We start from the raw sequence: 17,066 nt of genomic DNA, 5'->3' as shown, positions 1-17,066 counted from the left end.
ACACTCCCCCCCAAACCCACAGCCTGGAAGTTCAGGAAATACCTAGCAATGCTCCAAAGAAGAGAGAAGCTCAAAAAGAAACAGAGAAGATGATTACCGCATATACATACCCCCCAACCCCCACTGCATGGATTATGAAGACAAATGAATGATATGCTGAGATACCCAGAGTTTAGAGTGTCTGTTCTTCATATGCCATGGAAAAAATTATTTGAAGATGCATAATTTGAAAATTCAAGAATGGAGAAATCATAATATAAAAAGCACTGGTGCTAAACAATAAGACCAATTAAACCAAGAGTTAAGATTAAATCAGTATGTTATTTTAAACATGTTAAGAAAATTGATACAAATGTCAAACGTCAAAGACGCTTACTTGAAATAAAAGATACATGATATAAGAAATAATAAGATGTGATAACCGTATGCTAGAACTAAAATTGCAGATTAAAAAGTAAAGCCTGGGAGGCGGGCAACTGTCAGGAAAAAAGATAAACAGGATCAAGCCTCATCATCTATAGCAAGGAGCCAAGAGAACTTGTGTTGTGTTTGTTTGTTTTTCACTTTAAATATTAAAACTATAGGTTAAAGAATTTTTAATTTAGAATTTAATTCTAGTAAAACACAATGTGGGATATAGGACTTTCAAATAAATAAAAATAAATGCCAAGAAAATATAGCCTATATTGCAAGATACATTTTTTAATAAGCAAGAAAGCAGAAAACAAGATAGAAAAAATCCCTATGTATCTATTATTACAAAAATAAAGCTTAAATTCCCTGGTTCATAACAAATATTCTGAAATTAAATAATCCAATTATATGTGCCTTACAGGAGCGGTATTTAAAATAATATTATATACAAAGATCAGAAGTAAAAGGATGATCTAAAGTTATCATGTAAGAAATAAAAGAAGAGACCATATCAATTTCAAAGAAAGATGAATTCAAAGCAGGAAGCATTAAAAAGAATAGTGAGGCGTAGTTGATATTCATAAACACTACAAGACAAGTCTTCCTGTAAACATCATTATATTTAATATTATTCTGGCCAAGCCAGTGGGGAAGAGACCAGAAATAAGAGGAATAATTATTGGAAAAGGAAAGATAAAATTATCATCATTAGTGAAAGGTATAATTAGGGTCTTTAAAAGCCTAAAGAACTGAAACATTCTTAGAATAATTGAATTCAAGAAAGAAGCCAGATAGAAGAGAATTATACAAAAAAAAAAAAAAAATAGCTTTCCTATTTATCATCAGTAACCAATGAGAAGATGTAATGCAGGGAAGAATTTGTTCACAATAATTTCACAAAAACAAATTGTCTAGGACTGGACTTAATAAGTGTGCTCAACTTACATGAAAAAATACCTGCAAACTTTAAAGAAACACATCAAAGAATATTTGCCTAGATGAAGAGGGATATCTCATTTCTGGATGAGAACACTCAACAGGGTCAATGTTCTAATATTCGGATTCTACAGACAAATAATTTGTAGTTTCAATCCAATCCTGATAAAAATGCTAATGGGCTTTTCTTAAACTAATATAAATTACTTAACTATTTTCTGAAACTAAAAATAGGTGAGAATGGATTAAGAAAATTTTGAAGACTAGTGATGATTAAGAACTTGCCTGTAAAATATTAAAGTGTATTATAAACCTATTACATTTAGAATAATAGAATATTGGTATAGGAATAAGTAGGCAAATCTAAGCAACAAAAGAACTAGCCTTGAAGTAGTACACATAATATCTTTCTACACAATAGATGACTCATCTAAAATCAAGGGTAAACAGGTTACCTATTCAACAAATAGTGTCAAAAATTTTGGCTACTTGGAAAAAACTATTCCTATGTTTCAAAATATAATAAAATTTATTGCAGGTGGATTAAAAAGGCAAAGGTAAACAAGAAAACCTTTAAAAAACTAGAAGAAATTATGGGTGAATAGTCAGTCACTCGATGATGATGGATTTATACAAGCATAAAAATAATTTTTAAAAGAGAAAATTTTAAATACAGTATAAATTCAATTCCATAAAACAAGGTGTGCATGTCTCTCCACTGTGTCCAAAAATGGTAGAAATACGGCTAGTTTTATTTTCTTCTTATTTCACCTTCTGTATTTTTTAAAAAATATTCTCTGTAGTGAGCATATTACTTTTATATTCATCAGAGAATCTGTTTTATGACATGCCCAACTGACTATGGTTAATAGTTAATGCTAAATAAAGCAAGTTCATTTGAAGGGATAAACGCTCAGTAAAACTGATCTGAAAATATAAACAAAGCCCTAACTCAACATAGAGAGGAAAAAGAAGAAAAATCAATTACAAAATAAAAGTGGATCTAATTTTTTTAATGGAGACAAGAAAACATTAAAAGTGAAAGGAGTTTCATGTTAAAACAAACAGAAAATAACTACTAGGAGTTAGAGTTTAGTCTTGGCTCAGCCATAAAAACAGCCATGTAATGCATGGGCAAGGCATGCAATTTCTCTGGCCACTGCTATCAAATAAGGCGCCTGGGCTAAATCAGATATTTCCAAACCTAGCTGATAATCAGTTTTTTACTGGGGGGCTTTTTCCCGAGCAAAATATGTGTAGTGCTTACTATGTGCCAGGCTTTGTGTGAAGTGCTTCATAACTATTTCATTTAACACTCTCAGTTACTCTAAGATCCCCATTTCAAGATTAAAGAAATGAAGCATAAAGTTCAAAGTCACACAGCTAGTTAAGTAAACATTTGAACTCAGGCAGTCTGGGCCCAGTGATCTTAACTATTACATGTTAGACTCAAATTTATCCTTTAAGAGCTCTCCAGTTAACTTCCGTGATCAATTTGACCAGACTATCTCAAAGTCTTTCCAAATCTCAATTCTAAATTTTCATGATCCTCTTTTATCATTTTCTTATCATTCCATGTCTTATACATTTCTTGGGGATAATGTTCAATATTTGTGTCTCAGAAGAAATCCTAGTGAGAAGTCAGACTGTGAAAGATGGAGGTTTTCACAAACATAATCTTGGATCATTGCATATCAGCACAAAATCCAAGCTGTTACAGTTGCCCAACTACCCAAGTAAATAAATTATAGAATATGTACATGAATCAGTAGAATAGCATATTAAATATTTTGTATAAATTGATTCCGTTTTATACCATCATTTCAATGTAAAGAGATCAAGAAGAGGAAAAGGGAGACTTTAAAAGAAATTGGGGGTCTGTCTCCTTGACGACCCAGCCTTCCATCTCAAAGTCTGGAAGAGTGAAAAGTATACAATCCACTACTACAACAAACGGGGGACTGAAGTCCCCTCCCTCCCAGTTTCCTGGCCTTGCAGAGTAGGTATGTGGACCCCTTGATATCCTTCCTCTAACAGGTGAAAAGCGGTTCTAAGAAAGAAGGGGGCAATGGGGCATCAAAGAGAAGGTATTACAAAAGATCAAACGACAAACTGAAGTATAATGAAGGGAAAGAGTAAAGAAGGGTAACTGGCCCCAGCCCAGACAGAAGAGAGCCAAGCAGTTTCCTCTGGTACACAGTCACCCCAGCTTCTTATACTGATATTATATACAGAAGCTACTGCTTTAAGCCCTGATTAGCAGAATAAATAAGCCTGCAGTTCTAATGAGTCATGGGGCTGTTCCAGCCCCCATGCCCAGGAACTCCCCCTGGCAGGGGAGCCAACACGAGCAACTCCAGGAAACTGGCCTTCTCTGTGGATCAGCTGGGGACATAGACACATAACCCCAAACTCTACCTTGTATACGACCTTACTCCTGCTATCTGTGAGGTCCAGTCGGATGGAGATATAATCGATGTTGGGAGAAGGGGGATCCGTATGCTGATAGCGAAGCCCCATCAGCAGGAACTCCTCACAGCTCACTTTGAGGCTTCCTATTTTCTTCAATCCCGGGGTACAGCTTCCACCTGGACACTTGAGTTCTGTTTCCAGTTCTAGGGTGTACAACACTGAATTAAGACAGTCATTTGAACATAACGATTGTCAAATGTAAAAGCGAATCCTCCCTCCCATGGACAATTATTCCCTCTCACTGCCCCAGGAATACTCATGGGTACCCCCCAATCATTCACTCAGTGGGTTGTCATTCTTCTAAAAGCCTGTGATTTCTTTTACTGAAAAGAACAGTGGACTAGTTGTCTCGTGAGATCCTTGTGCACCGAGAGTTACAGAGAGAAAAATGAAATGCATTTTCTGGTGCTTGAACGTTTCTGACAGACAGGCCAGTGGCTCACTATAAGCCCTTCTACAGACAACCACCAGTCTGCGTTTGCAGTATCCACTTCCATGACTCTGTCATGCAATCTCTCTCTACCAGATTATTCTAATCACTGACATGCTCTCCCCATTGTGCTTGTCACACACTTGAGTCGTGCATATCTTTCCAGGTCCACTTAGTCTTTTTACTACACCTTCCCTTAAACATTCTTTGGTCAAATGCTCTCTCCCACTTTAAACCATAGTTTTTATGTCTCTGCCCAACTGCATTTTTCGCTCTTGCAGCGTGTATGATATACATAAGCCACTTATTTTTTTCAAGTGGCCTTTTGTATATTTCCTTGGGGTAGAAAATGGATATTCCTCTTCTTAACCCAACGGTTGTGAAGACTGAATGAGATGACTTACGTGCAAATGTGTTAGCTGTAAACTGCTGTCCAGATTCAAAGTGTTTCTATCACTATGATTATCCCTCATATTTCTTGGTTTTCCCATCATGCCTAGAATGCTATTGTACATATAGGAGTTGCCCAAAATGTATTGATTGAATAAATAATAGGGGGGAAAATTAACTATTAACTCTTCTTGATTTAAACCATGGCTGCTGCTCACCAGCTCTACCTCAAATCTGCTCATAATCTAATAATACTTAATTAATATACCAACTACTTATACTACAGCTGCCATTGCTCCTCGTACTAAGAAGAGCTGACAATTCTTGAGCCCTTATGATGAACCATACTGTGTAAACCATCTGTGCATGTCATCTCATAAACTCTATCCTTATACAAGCCTGTGGAACAGCTATTACCCTTGCCCATTTCACAGGTTAAGTAACTTGCCTAAAAGCACACAGGAAATAAATAGCACAGGCAGTTTTCAAACCCAGGTCTTTAGGATTTCTTTTAGTGTCTGAAAAACTAACCTACATTTTTCATCCAGCTACCAGTAATATTAAGTAAAACTCTTGGTCATAGTGGCAGATGACCACAGCCAGACATTTTCATCAGTTTTAGTAACACCCAAATAAGTATTAAAACATATCGTACGAGAGTCAGGGAAAAACGTATGTGGCTGATCTCCCCGTGGTTCTTCCGGCCCAGGCTCCACCACAACCATCTGGCCATGGGCTGGCAGCCGAGTTCCCACAGGGTCCAGCCTGACAGTACACTCCAGGGGAGCTGTCCTGTCGTAGTCAAAGCTAAGCAGGTTCTTATCAATGGCTCGGGACAGGCCGTAGAACCTAGACACCTCCAGTACATTGTTACTCATACGGATGATGTTACAGTCTGGTTCCAGGAGATAGACCCGCAGGATGAAGGTTTCCACAAATGTGTCTGTCTCAGTAAACCTGCGGGGAGAACAGAGCAAAGGCAATATTTCGTGGTGCACAGATACTTCTGACACTTGCATGCTTGGACAGAAACTTAAAGACTGGCCTTCACAACATTTGGTTACTCGGTAATTTGGATTTTATTTCGTACTCTCTTCCCAATCTCTCTGTTCTTTTTCTTTCTTCTTATCTTGCTGGCAATCCCTTTCTCTGCCACTTTCACCTCCAATGACCTTTCTTTCAATACCCGCTCTCAAGCCCGTCACTCATACTGATATTTAATGATTGCAATGAGCTCAGAGTCTCACTTCTAGCACATATAAAATTTAAGAGTACGAAGCTCATACACTTTATGGGCTGAGTTTTAATTCAGGAGTGAAAGGGAGAGGAGTTTTTGAAGCAGATGAAGGTCTTTCTGCTCTTCAGAAACACCATGACAAGCGCAGTTTTTACAGCCTAGTTTGGGTTCCCACCTTAGTGCACGGCAATGTGCTCAGTGATTGTTACTTCCATTCCCTCCAATACCTTAGTGACCACTTTGCCGGAAGAAAATTAATGAGAGGTGGGTATGCATCGATAATGCAGCTCCTAACTGATATGCTTTTATGGCCCAAGCTAATGGTAAACTAGTTACAAAGAGTATCGCAATCTCCATAAGAACCTATGTAGGCATTGTTAATCCCATTTTACAGATAAGGAAACTGAGGCATAGAAAGGTCAAATAGCTTGCCAAAGGGCTGGAAAGGAGGTAAGAGGGGAATAAGCATGCTTCCTGATTTTCCATCTCCAACTCCTTTGAATATCTTGCTTTAAATGTCCTGAAGACCAAGAGGAATGACAGCTCCTCTAACTCTACCCTTCATGACTGCTCCTCCACACTCTCCACCCCTTAGAACCTCAAGGAAGAAATGGGACCAGTCAGAATTCATCAGCTTTTCCAGCCCTCCTAGGCAAGGTCTCTGAAGCTAATTCGTTTTTTAACTTTAAAGTCTTAGAAAAATAAAAAAGCCCTGTATGCTAACCGCATACATTCTGTTTCCTAAGGAATCCTTGAGTGCCTTTTCATTTTCTGAGCGCATCATTTTTTTCATGTCTCTCCTTCAGCACTTGTCTCTCTGCATCACAATTATCTGTCCGTCTTTTTTGCATCAGACTATGAGCACCAAGTGTCCATATATCCTCATCTTCGTGTTTCCTATGCCCAGGACAGGCCTGACCTATGGCAGGTAGTCATAAGTGTTTATAAAATGATTCATTATTCCAATGTCACTATAACACTCTTCACTTAGTCTAATGCTTACGGGAAATTCACACTGAGCTATTTTATCCAAACACTCCTAAAAGCAATAAAAACAAGTAAAAACGATATAAAGACCTACTCTACCAACACTGCATTCTCAGTTGTTTATATGAAGTGAGCAATACCAAAAACATGAGCTTAATTTTTAAATTAACTTTTTTACTAAGATATAATTACTATACCATAAAATTCACCTTTTTAAAGCATACACTCAGTGGTTTCTAGTATATTCACAATGTTATACAACCATTATGACTCTAATTCCAGAACATTTTTATCATCCCAAAAAGAAATCCGTACCCACCAGCACTCACTTCCCATTTGCCCCTCCCCCAGCCCCTGGAAACCACTAATGTACTTTCTACCTTAATGGATTTGCCTTATCTGGACATCTCATATAAATGAAATCATACAGTATGTGACCTTTTATGCCTGGCTTCTTTCCCTTAGCATAAAGTTTGCAATGTTCATCCACATTGTAGCATGTATCAGTACTTCATTTTTTTATGGCTGAATAATATTCCATTATCTGGATATCTCACATTTTGTTTATACATTCATCAGTTGGACTATTTCAACTTTTTGGCAATTATGAATAATGCTGCAATAAACATCTGCATACAAGTTCTTGCTAAACATAAGTTTTTATTTCTCTTGCATATATACGTGGAATTGCTGGGTCATACGGTCACTCTGTTTAACTTTAGAATTAATTTTTTAAATTTGTTTATTATTTAATATGTTTAAAAATAAATGATACTGCACTTCTTATAATTAAGCACCTGATCATCAAAAAGAAATTTACTAAATTTTGGAATACGTATATATTTTCCTCCTTATTCTCATTAAGAATTTGTACTTTAGAATTTCCATTTCCCATCATAAATGGAGGGTTGGATCGAGAGATATCTGTACAAGAACTCTAATGGGAAACAGAATAGGACTAATAATTTGCCACAGAAAAGCTCCATCTTTATTAGATGATACAAATAAAAATCACTGAAAGCTGGTTACAATTCTTCCCTCACTCATTCAGGTCTCCAGTTTCTACTGATTACTTTCTTGTTTGGAATCTAGTAACTCCCCATGATAATACCTATCCACAGAAAAAGAACTGCATAGGATGGTCATCTGGCCGAGAATGAATGAAGCTCCTGTACTGCTTACCTGTAAAGTCTAAGCTTCACTGTGTCTTCATCAAGAATCGGGCAACCGTTGTGAATGTACTTTACTTCATTGGGAAGGAAATGGCAGTCAAAGACCTAGTTCACATGAAGAAATGGATAAATATCTGTGAGAAAATTGGTACAAGAGTTAATTTTTCCAGCAGTTAAGTACTTCCTGAGGAAATCATGGTCTGTTAACTTTTTGTTTTGTTTCTTGTGTGTGTGTGTGTGTGTGTGTGTGTGTGTGTGTGTGTGTTAATCACCACCTTGTCTACCCAACTCCATACATCCTGCTTATACCGTTGTATCTTGGTTTGAGAATATCTAAATTATGAAAATCACAGTAAGCAGATCAAGCTTGTAAATTAAAGAGGGATTATCTCTCTAAATAATCTTTTTACAGTCTATATACGTTTAAAACATGGTTCCATTTATCAAAATATTATTTACCCACACCCTTCGTAACAATTGAGTAAGAAAGGTCTACCTGTGTGTATCCATGCAAGGCATGCATTACAAACATGCAACACACTGTTTGAGTTCTGTATTTTCATTTTCCTTCTCCTTTTCTTTCTTTCTTTTACAAATAGTGCTTTTATATTCAAATGCAGCCACTGACTATGGACACAATTGTGCTTCATCAGAGCCAAACATGACCCTCAGGTGTTTCTCCTATATTTGTGATATTTTATTATTTATATAATAACAGAAATGGTTGATACGACAAATAGCAATTTAAAGGCAATTTTCTCTATTCAAATAAAATTATAATTAACTGTATCACCTCACTCAGAACTATAAAGGAAATTGCTAACTGTTATATTTGGGAAACTCTAGTTTTTAAAAGGAATTGCCTCTGCCACCTATACCATACCCCCATTCTGACTTGGTAGTGTTCTAAGATATACAGCAAGTCCTCAAATAGTGTCGTTTCATTCAACGTCATTTCATTATAACTGAGGTGCAGTAGGAACTTAACTCTTGTTTGTATCAATTAGCCTATGGTAAAATTGGTTTAGTTATACATCATTTCACTTAAAGATGCTGAAGTTATCAATGACATTAAGTGAGGACTTACTATATATCCTTGAGGTATTCACACATCATCACTATTGAGTTCACGGCGTTTAGCCTGTACCTTGTTACAGCTTCAAACATTTACAGACAACATAATCCTGAGAAGACGTTATCACTTATACAAATGATCTTCTTTTCCTGCATCCATCATTGGTTCCTCTTAATTTACAACACGAAAGGAAATAAAAGAAAGACCTTTCCCATATTATTGACAAATAGTCATGGTAATAAAGAGACAATCTGTTTGTTAAAAGAAACATCTGTTTTATGTTTCATAATATGTTTTCCTTTTATAAAAGGCAACAACCATAATTGTCCATAAATTTGCTAACTAAAACAAAGGAGAGCTAAATCCTTTTCTAATTACTGTCTAGCTTTGTTTTTTTCCACTTCAACTGCTTTTCAATTACAATTTATAATTAAATTGTCACACATTCCTAACACATTACTCACTATAATGACAGTAAACTGGTTCAAACTAGAGATATTTTGTTAGTGCTGTATTTCCTATTCAAAAGAGCATGCTCAGCATTAAACTGGGGTGTTTTTCCACCCAGGAAATTTTTTGCTTTGGGACAGGTGTTAGAAGTGCTGGGTGTAAAGAAGTTTTGACCTAAAACATGAGGAAAACATAATGCCATCGACCTTATCTAATTGACTATATCAGGAGGGTTGTCTAAACAGAAGGTACTGGTGTGCACCAGCTGAAATCCCTTTCCAAACATCCAATAGGAAAATGAACCTGTTGGTCCTAAGACAAACTCCAGTAATGAAATGAAAACACTAATTGAACAGATGTTAAACAAAACATTTTCCGTACAAATCAAATAAAACTGTTCATTACACAGCAGGGTGTTGTTAATACAGTCGTCTTGCTAGAAATGGGTTCACATAAGCCCTGTTTTTAACTTACTCGTAAGCTCTATTAAAGAATAATGTTTAGGCGGTGTACATGTCTCTCTGTGTGTGTGTGTGTGTGTGTGTGTGTGTGTGTCCATGCACACACACGCGCGTTTGGCTATGCTTAATTTCAAAAACTCCATAAGAGATAAATCCCTTGAGAGGGCTGAATCAGCCTGAATTAAAAACAAGCACACACTTCAAAAAGGCAGACTTTACTTGGGATTCTCATTTTTGTTGAAAGTATCATAATTTAAAAAAAAAAAAAAAAAGGAAGATCACCTGGTAGTTTAGGAAACAACATTTTTGGATATATAGATTTCTTCATAGTACAAAGTTCTAATATTTGACAAAAAGGTGATGAAACTCCATATTTTAGTGGATTCCTTCTCCACAAGATAAATTTTAGATGTAAATCACATATCTACTTTAGATAACATAAATCTGTTTGCGATGTCAGATTTACCTCTGGAGATACATATACTGAACATTCAGGACTTGGTTTTTTATTGTTGTCATTGTTTTTTAATGACCAACAGCTCACTAGGAGACCTGTTGGGGATATTCAGAGCCCATCTCTCTTCCCTAGCAGTCCAGACTTTCTAAATCAGCAAGACATGTTGTTGTTTCTGTTCCATATTATCTTTCTATGTGGATTTTTGCCTTAAAATCAGAGAAAGTTTGAGATGGAGTTAACTTGGACATCTATCACAACCCTTGATCCTTGTGACCAAATAAGTTTTTTCACCTAGTTTCAGTCACTTAGATCTCTTTTTGGTCTCCAGTGAAAATATATAATGGACACAATTTCATTACTCTCAGAAAAAAAATGCTATATACATTTAGAAGTCATAGATTTTTTTGAGATGGGAAGAAAACACACCTGAGAGGCTGCCTTAATATATATCCTCCAAAATTTCTTCCTAAGGAGGGAAAATCTGGTGAATAACAGGGCTTTTGTTTGCTCAGTAGGGTACAAATGCTCTAGGGGACCAGAGTTAAATACAGCTGACCATAGGTTGCCCCAGCATGCCACCAGGAGGAATTTTTCTTCTCTCCTTCCCCCACAAAACAGTAAGTATCACTTCTAAATAAATGTTGAATATATATGAAAGAGTACTAATTTATTAGTTGATCAGTCTTTATAAGGCACCCACATATATCCATACAGCCCTGCTTTATCAGGGACCCCAGTCCTCCAGGATTTGGGTCCTATTTTACTGCTCTCCAAAACTCCAAGGGTTTGCTTTTGACCCCAGTCCCTGTAGGGACTCAGCTGTTGCCTGCAGCTGAGCTTATTCATGTCACCTACTCATTCCGGTCCCCCTTTCTCCTTGAGTGATAGATGCCAATCAAACACATTTCCGAATGCAAATTATGTTGGGAGAAAGTGGGGAGATGTTGAAATTACCAAACACTTGTGACCTGGGGCCATTCTTGTATACTAATATTTTTTAGATGCCCATCTAGAGCCTAGAATATCCTTAAAAGACAAAGTCTCCTAGGTTTCAACTAAAGCAAAAAAATTTTATGCAGACACTTTTTGAAGAACAGTGAATATTGAAAGTGAAGTATCTCCACCTCTCTTTGCCACCTCTCTTCCCTTAATCAAGGGAATGTTTGGGTGATGTTAATAGATGACAATGTCTTCCTGTTTCACTTTTGCTATTCTATGATCACAATTGTGTTCTAAAAATGTCCTGAAATCCTGATTATCTTATCCAAAGATGACCTGACTAGCAATGGGTAAGATGATGGGGGCTAAGAATAACCCATAAAGACTGATCATATCACACCATGCAAGAGACTGCCCAGCGCTGTCTCTGTTTTCTCTCTCTCTCTTTCTCTCTCTCTCTCTACACACACACACACACACACACACACACTCTCTCTCTCTCTCTCACACACACATTTATTCACACCACTGAATAGAAAATCTGTTATGACCTACCTGTGGAGTGAGTTTCCCAACCCTCTGGGTTATTGGCTCATTCATAATAACTTCCACTTTGCAAGCATCTTTCTCTTTGGGGATGGCGAACTTCAGGTCCTCTCCCAACAAGAAGGCGGAGCTGCCCTTCATCACCCTGACCCCGCGGTTCACACTGATGAAGGTGGGGCTGGCCCAGTCCAGGAAGAGCAGCAGGATGACGGCTTTCAGCCCACCCCAACTCAGAGAGCTCATGCCGACAGGGGCCAACTCCTTCCCGTCCACCGGTGAAATCCCTTCAACAAAGGAGAGTTTCTGTGCTTCTTCCGGGGGTGTCAGTTCATAGTCCAAGGGGCAGGGCAAAGGGTCCTGACAATGTGCCCCAAGATCTTAACATGCCTCTCTCATTGCAAACTCAGACAAGGAGGCCTTTCAGGCAATCCCGGGGCTTTTAATAAAACTCGCTGATCACTCCTGACAACGCTGGCAAGATTAATGTGCCTCCCAAGTGCTTTTCTAATCCTGCAAGTGGGAGAAGGGGTCAGAGGAAAAATGAGAGAGAGAGACCAAAAGGTTTGCGTGGCTACTCAAAAAATCCCTACCGACAAAGAAATCTTTCAACCAGCCTATCATTTCAGCTAAATTAAAAACAAATAAACTAACTTGACCTCCAGGCCCATCTGAAAGGCAATGCGGTCGTTTCATTACACTGCTTGTAACTCCTGCTTCCGGACTGAACATGCCCCAACTGGGATGTCAGTTGTGTGGTCCAACAGACGCCAGCCAGCCAGCCTCACTGCCCAAGCCTCACCGCAGCGTTTGGTTCTGTGTTCGGAGGAGTTATTGAACTCTGCTTCTGTTTCCTCACTTGTTAAATGAGGACGATAACCTGATTTGTAGAAGAGAGCTAATAGAATTATTTGGACACTGTTTGGAAACATGATTAATTCTACCCAAATAATAGGCTCCATAATTTGTCAGATGGACACAATTCTGACTTTGTTGGGGAATGAAGACAACTAAGACATACCTGAGTGGAACTTCGATAAAATATATTTTCTTCTACATGAACATTTGGGTTTTTGTTTATGTGTAAAAGGGACTAGGAATCGAATAATATAGCTCCAACATACATAGCTAATGAAACAGTAAATATGTGTGCATATTTACATTATTTACAACACTAATTATATTATAATGGAGTGAATTTGCACAAATGGGGTCTTCCTGTTTTTACAATAACCACTTAGAATTTCAAGATTATTTCTCTGTATTCTATGAGAACAGAAATGATTTTATCAAAAGTAAAATGTATTAAAATATATCCTTAAAATCAGGGTAAGATTAAGTGAACCAATGGTGGTTTGTTATGCCCATAGAAAAGCTTTACAGCTTAATGATTTTAATAAGTGTCTGTATACGTATAGCCAACAGAAATTGAAATAAATGTTTGACAGAATTGTGTGGACGAAAATGTCTCTATTACCTACATCTAGTACATTAAAGGAAGACTCATTCTCTTGTCACTATTTAAACCCTTTTACTTTTGAGGTAGTGTATGACATGTGTCACCTGACACCTGAAGGGGTGTCAGTCCCCTTCAGAGCAGCCTGTTTTTTTATGTTGTCAGTCCCAAAATAAAACAATTCACACATTTCCACTGACCATGCTGTCCACTCGCAGGATGAATTAAGTTGGCTTATTTGGACAAGAATGTAAATCTGGTTGTTGAACTTTCTCAACAAAATCAAACCTTGTTTCCATTCACATTTGGCATCTCAAACCACTCAAAGAATCCTAGCACATTCAGAGAGGAAAGGCCACAGGGTAGGAAGGTGCCTCCCAAAACTGAGAAATAAGGGGAAAAACTTTGTTTTCTGAGATTTAAGCAAATTAAGTCAACATGTAAAGGCTGCATGAACTTTATACTCTTATGCATTCCTTTTATCTCACTCATCTCATTTCTGTACAGCTTCTTCCCAGACTCTGACTTTTTAATGGGGGGGGGGGACATATTGTCCAGTCCTTGGACTTGTTTTTTTGTCTACCCTCACTCCCTAGTGATCTCATTATTACTTGGCTCTACATATCACTTACATGTTAATGAGACCAAAAATTAGATCTCTAACCTCCTCCCTTAACTTTAGCTTTGTACATGCAACTGTCCGTTTGACATCTCCATGGGGTGTGTCATAGGCGTCTTGTACCCTAATTTGGGCTCTTGATCTTCCCTTCCTCAGTCTTCCCTATCTCAGTTAACGGCAACTCCAACTTTCAGTTGTTCTCCTCTTTTGTTTCACACTCTACATCTGAATGAACAAAAAAAAATCCTGTTTGTTCATTGCGGTGGACAGACCTCCAATAATTCCAGCTTCCTATTATCCAGAAGTTTCCTGCCCTGGAGTGACAACAGAACATATGACACTTCCAACCAAAAAAATAAGGCAAAGGTGATGGAATGTCATTCCCATGGACTGAATTTGCACAAATGTATTCTTTGTTTCTACTTTAACCATTTAGAATTTCAAGATTATTTCCCTGTGTTCTATAAGAACAGAAATGATTTTATCCAAAATAAAATGTATTGAAATACATTCTTAAATTCAGGGTATAATTAGGTGAACTAATGGTGATTTATTATGCTCATAGAAAGGCTTTACATTTTAATGACTTCAACAAATTTCTGTACACAACCAATGGATACTGAAATAAATACGCGCGCGCGCGCGCACACACACACACACACATACACACACACACACCCCGGACTCTCTCTTAGCAGGCTGGAGTTCAGCAGGAGAAACTGCTGAACTTGAAAAAGGAAGCCCCCTAGAGTTTTACTGTCACAAGGAAATAAAATCTGCCAACAATCTGAATCAGCTTAAGAGAAAATTCTTCCTAAAGCAAGCCTCCAGAGAAGAGTGGAGCTCAGCTGACTCCTTGCCTGAAGTCTGGTGACAACCTGAAGCAAACAACCCAGGTAAGCCATGACTGGACTCCTGACCAATGGAAACTATGAGATGATAAATTTGTGTTGCCATAAGCCACTGGGTTTGTAGTAATTTGTTTACACAGCAGTATAAATTGAATGCATTCTTCCTACAAAACATATCCAGAGTCCAACCACTTCTCTCTACTTCCATTGTTACCAACCTGGACCAGGCCATCACCAGCTCTGCTGGATAACTGCAATGGCCATCATAATGACACACAGGACGATATAATCTTTTCCTCCCTTACCTCTCTCATCTCATCTCCTGTTTGTCATCCCTTTGCTCTCTGCTCCAGCCACACTAGCATCTTTGCTTTCTTCAGACAAATCAAGACCAACCTTCCCATTCTCACCTTGCTCCTGAACCTTCCCACTGTTGTTCCCTTTGGCACAAACATTCTTCCCTCAGATATCCTTCTTTCTACCTCACCACTTTCAAGTTTTCCATCAAATGTCACATTTGCAGTGTAGCCACAGCTAACTGCCCCATGAAAGGTATGAGGCTTTCCTCCCCAGTACATCTTTTTCTGCTTTGTTAGAAACTTTAGCCCTTACAATCATCTAAACATACATTTGCTTATTTATGGTGTTCATTGCCATCTGCCTCAGGAAGGTGAAAAATTTCTGTCTTTAATTCACAGATGTACCTTTATGATTCCCTCAAACCTGTTGTCCAGATTGACATGCTGTCTTCCACGTGAGAAACACAGCTGACAGACCTGTGAGCTAGAAGGAACCTGGGTCTCTGGGGCATTTGCAAAGCAGAGTCACCATATTGGCCCATTCTCCCAGAATTCTACATAGTGAGGGATGTAAACTTCTTTCCTATTTAACCCACTGTTATTTGGGGTTTATTTTGTTACTCCTGATTGAACTCTACACTTTTAAAAATCAATTTATTCTTTAAGCTTTTCTATTAATTTAGTTTAGTCACTATTTAGCTAAAGACTGTAACATTTTCTCTTACAGCATATGAGGCAATAGCTCATTCCCTATATGATAGTAAGCCCTTACTTAGAAGATAAGGGAACAAGATTTTAACGTTCATCTACCAGGAAGAGACAAGAGATGAAAAGAAGAAAATCTATTTCTGTGGCTCCCTGGGCCACACTGGTGGGCAAAAAGTAGACCTGAATACTGAAGATCCATAGTCTAATCTTGATTCTTATGAACATCAGTTCCCTCTTTTAAAAATAAGGCCATTCATTCTCCTTCTTCCAGTTTCCCCGTGAGACCAAATGAGATAATCCATGTGGAAATATTTTCTTAATTATAAAGCTCCATACAGATGTAATATTATTATTACAAAATATATCAAAGGAATAAGAGTAAAGCTCATCTCAAGAAAAATAGAATGACAGGACTTGGAGCTTGGTGAAGGCAGAAAAATTAGGTTCAGTAAAAGTCAAAAAGGGTATGTTTTATTTACATTCTAAATTTATAGTTTTTTCCCCTCATAGCCTTAAGATAGGATGTAGTAGTGAAAACTGAATTCTGATATTTCAGAAACAACCTGAAGCTACACATTTGGGAGAAAGAAAACAAGAGTACAATTTCCAAATTCAAAATCAAACAAAACTCATTTTTCAGTCAACTGGGCTACAAAATTAGGGGCAATAAAGATCAAAAAATAATATGCTTTATTTGTTTTTTATTCATATTCTAATTTTGCTCTTGTATTTTTCTCTTAATGTTGGGAAACACTAAGTATGTGGAGAGTCCATGTAAAATATTGCTCTGATATTTTACTTGAAGAAGGTGCCAAGAGGAGGGAAAGAGAAAAAGATCCAGATGAACAGACAGAGAAGGAGAGGGCAAAACACAAACTACAACAACAACAACAAAAACCACACAGAGAACAAAAGCAAAGGAAATCAGAACGCTGTGTCAAACAAGATTTCACAGGTGATGATGGCTCTTTTATGTCCCCCAAAATAAAATGGTAGTAATTTCCTTGTCTCTGATATAAAATTATGATGTCCAGAGGCAGCCAACATTTATTTGACAATACCTTAATGGGAAGCCTAGCATATTTTGAGAATTCCATCTCCTTGATTTCAACATAGGGCCAAGTCAGACCTTGAGAATCCTTCTGTCCACAGATTGTTCTCTAACTGCTG

The 17,066-nt window shown here is 37.6% G+C and overlaps 1 protein-coding gene across 4 annotated transcripts in view; it reads right to left on the bottom strand.

Moving 5' to 3' along the window:
* FREM1 (FRAS1 related extracellular matrix 1) overlaps positions 1–17,066 on the bottom strand; it is a 155,766-nt gene that overhangs the window by 119,225 nt on the left and 19,475 nt on the right. For all 4 annotated transcript variants that reach the window (XR_013994416.1, XR_013994417.1, XR_013994418.1 and 1 more), the window contains exons 3-6: positions 11,976–12,476; positions 8,049–8,143; positions 5,298–5,599; positions 3,769–3,965 (exon numbers count right to left, since the gene is read on the bottom strand). Coding sequence is in view for 1 of the 4 variants with exons in the window: in XM_081066045.1 (XP_080922171.1) it covers positions 3,769–3,965; positions 5,298–5,599; positions 8,049–8,143; positions 11,976–12,209 (828 nt within the window). In the remaining 3 variants the exon portion in view is untranslated. The remainder of the gene's footprint in view (positions 1–3,768; positions 3,966–5,297; positions 5,600–8,048; positions 8,144–11,975; positions 12,477–17,066) is intronic.

The sequence above is a fragment of the Rhinolophus hipposideros genome, assembly GCF_964194185.1.
Source record: "Rhinolophus hipposideros genome assembly, chromosome: 11".
Lineage (NCBI taxonomy): Eukaryota > Metazoa > Chordata > Mammalia > Chiroptera > Rhinolophidae > Rhinolophus > Rhinolophus hipposideros.
Note: the sequence above shows the minus strand (reverse complement) of the source record. Positions and strands in the feature narration are given on the sequence as shown.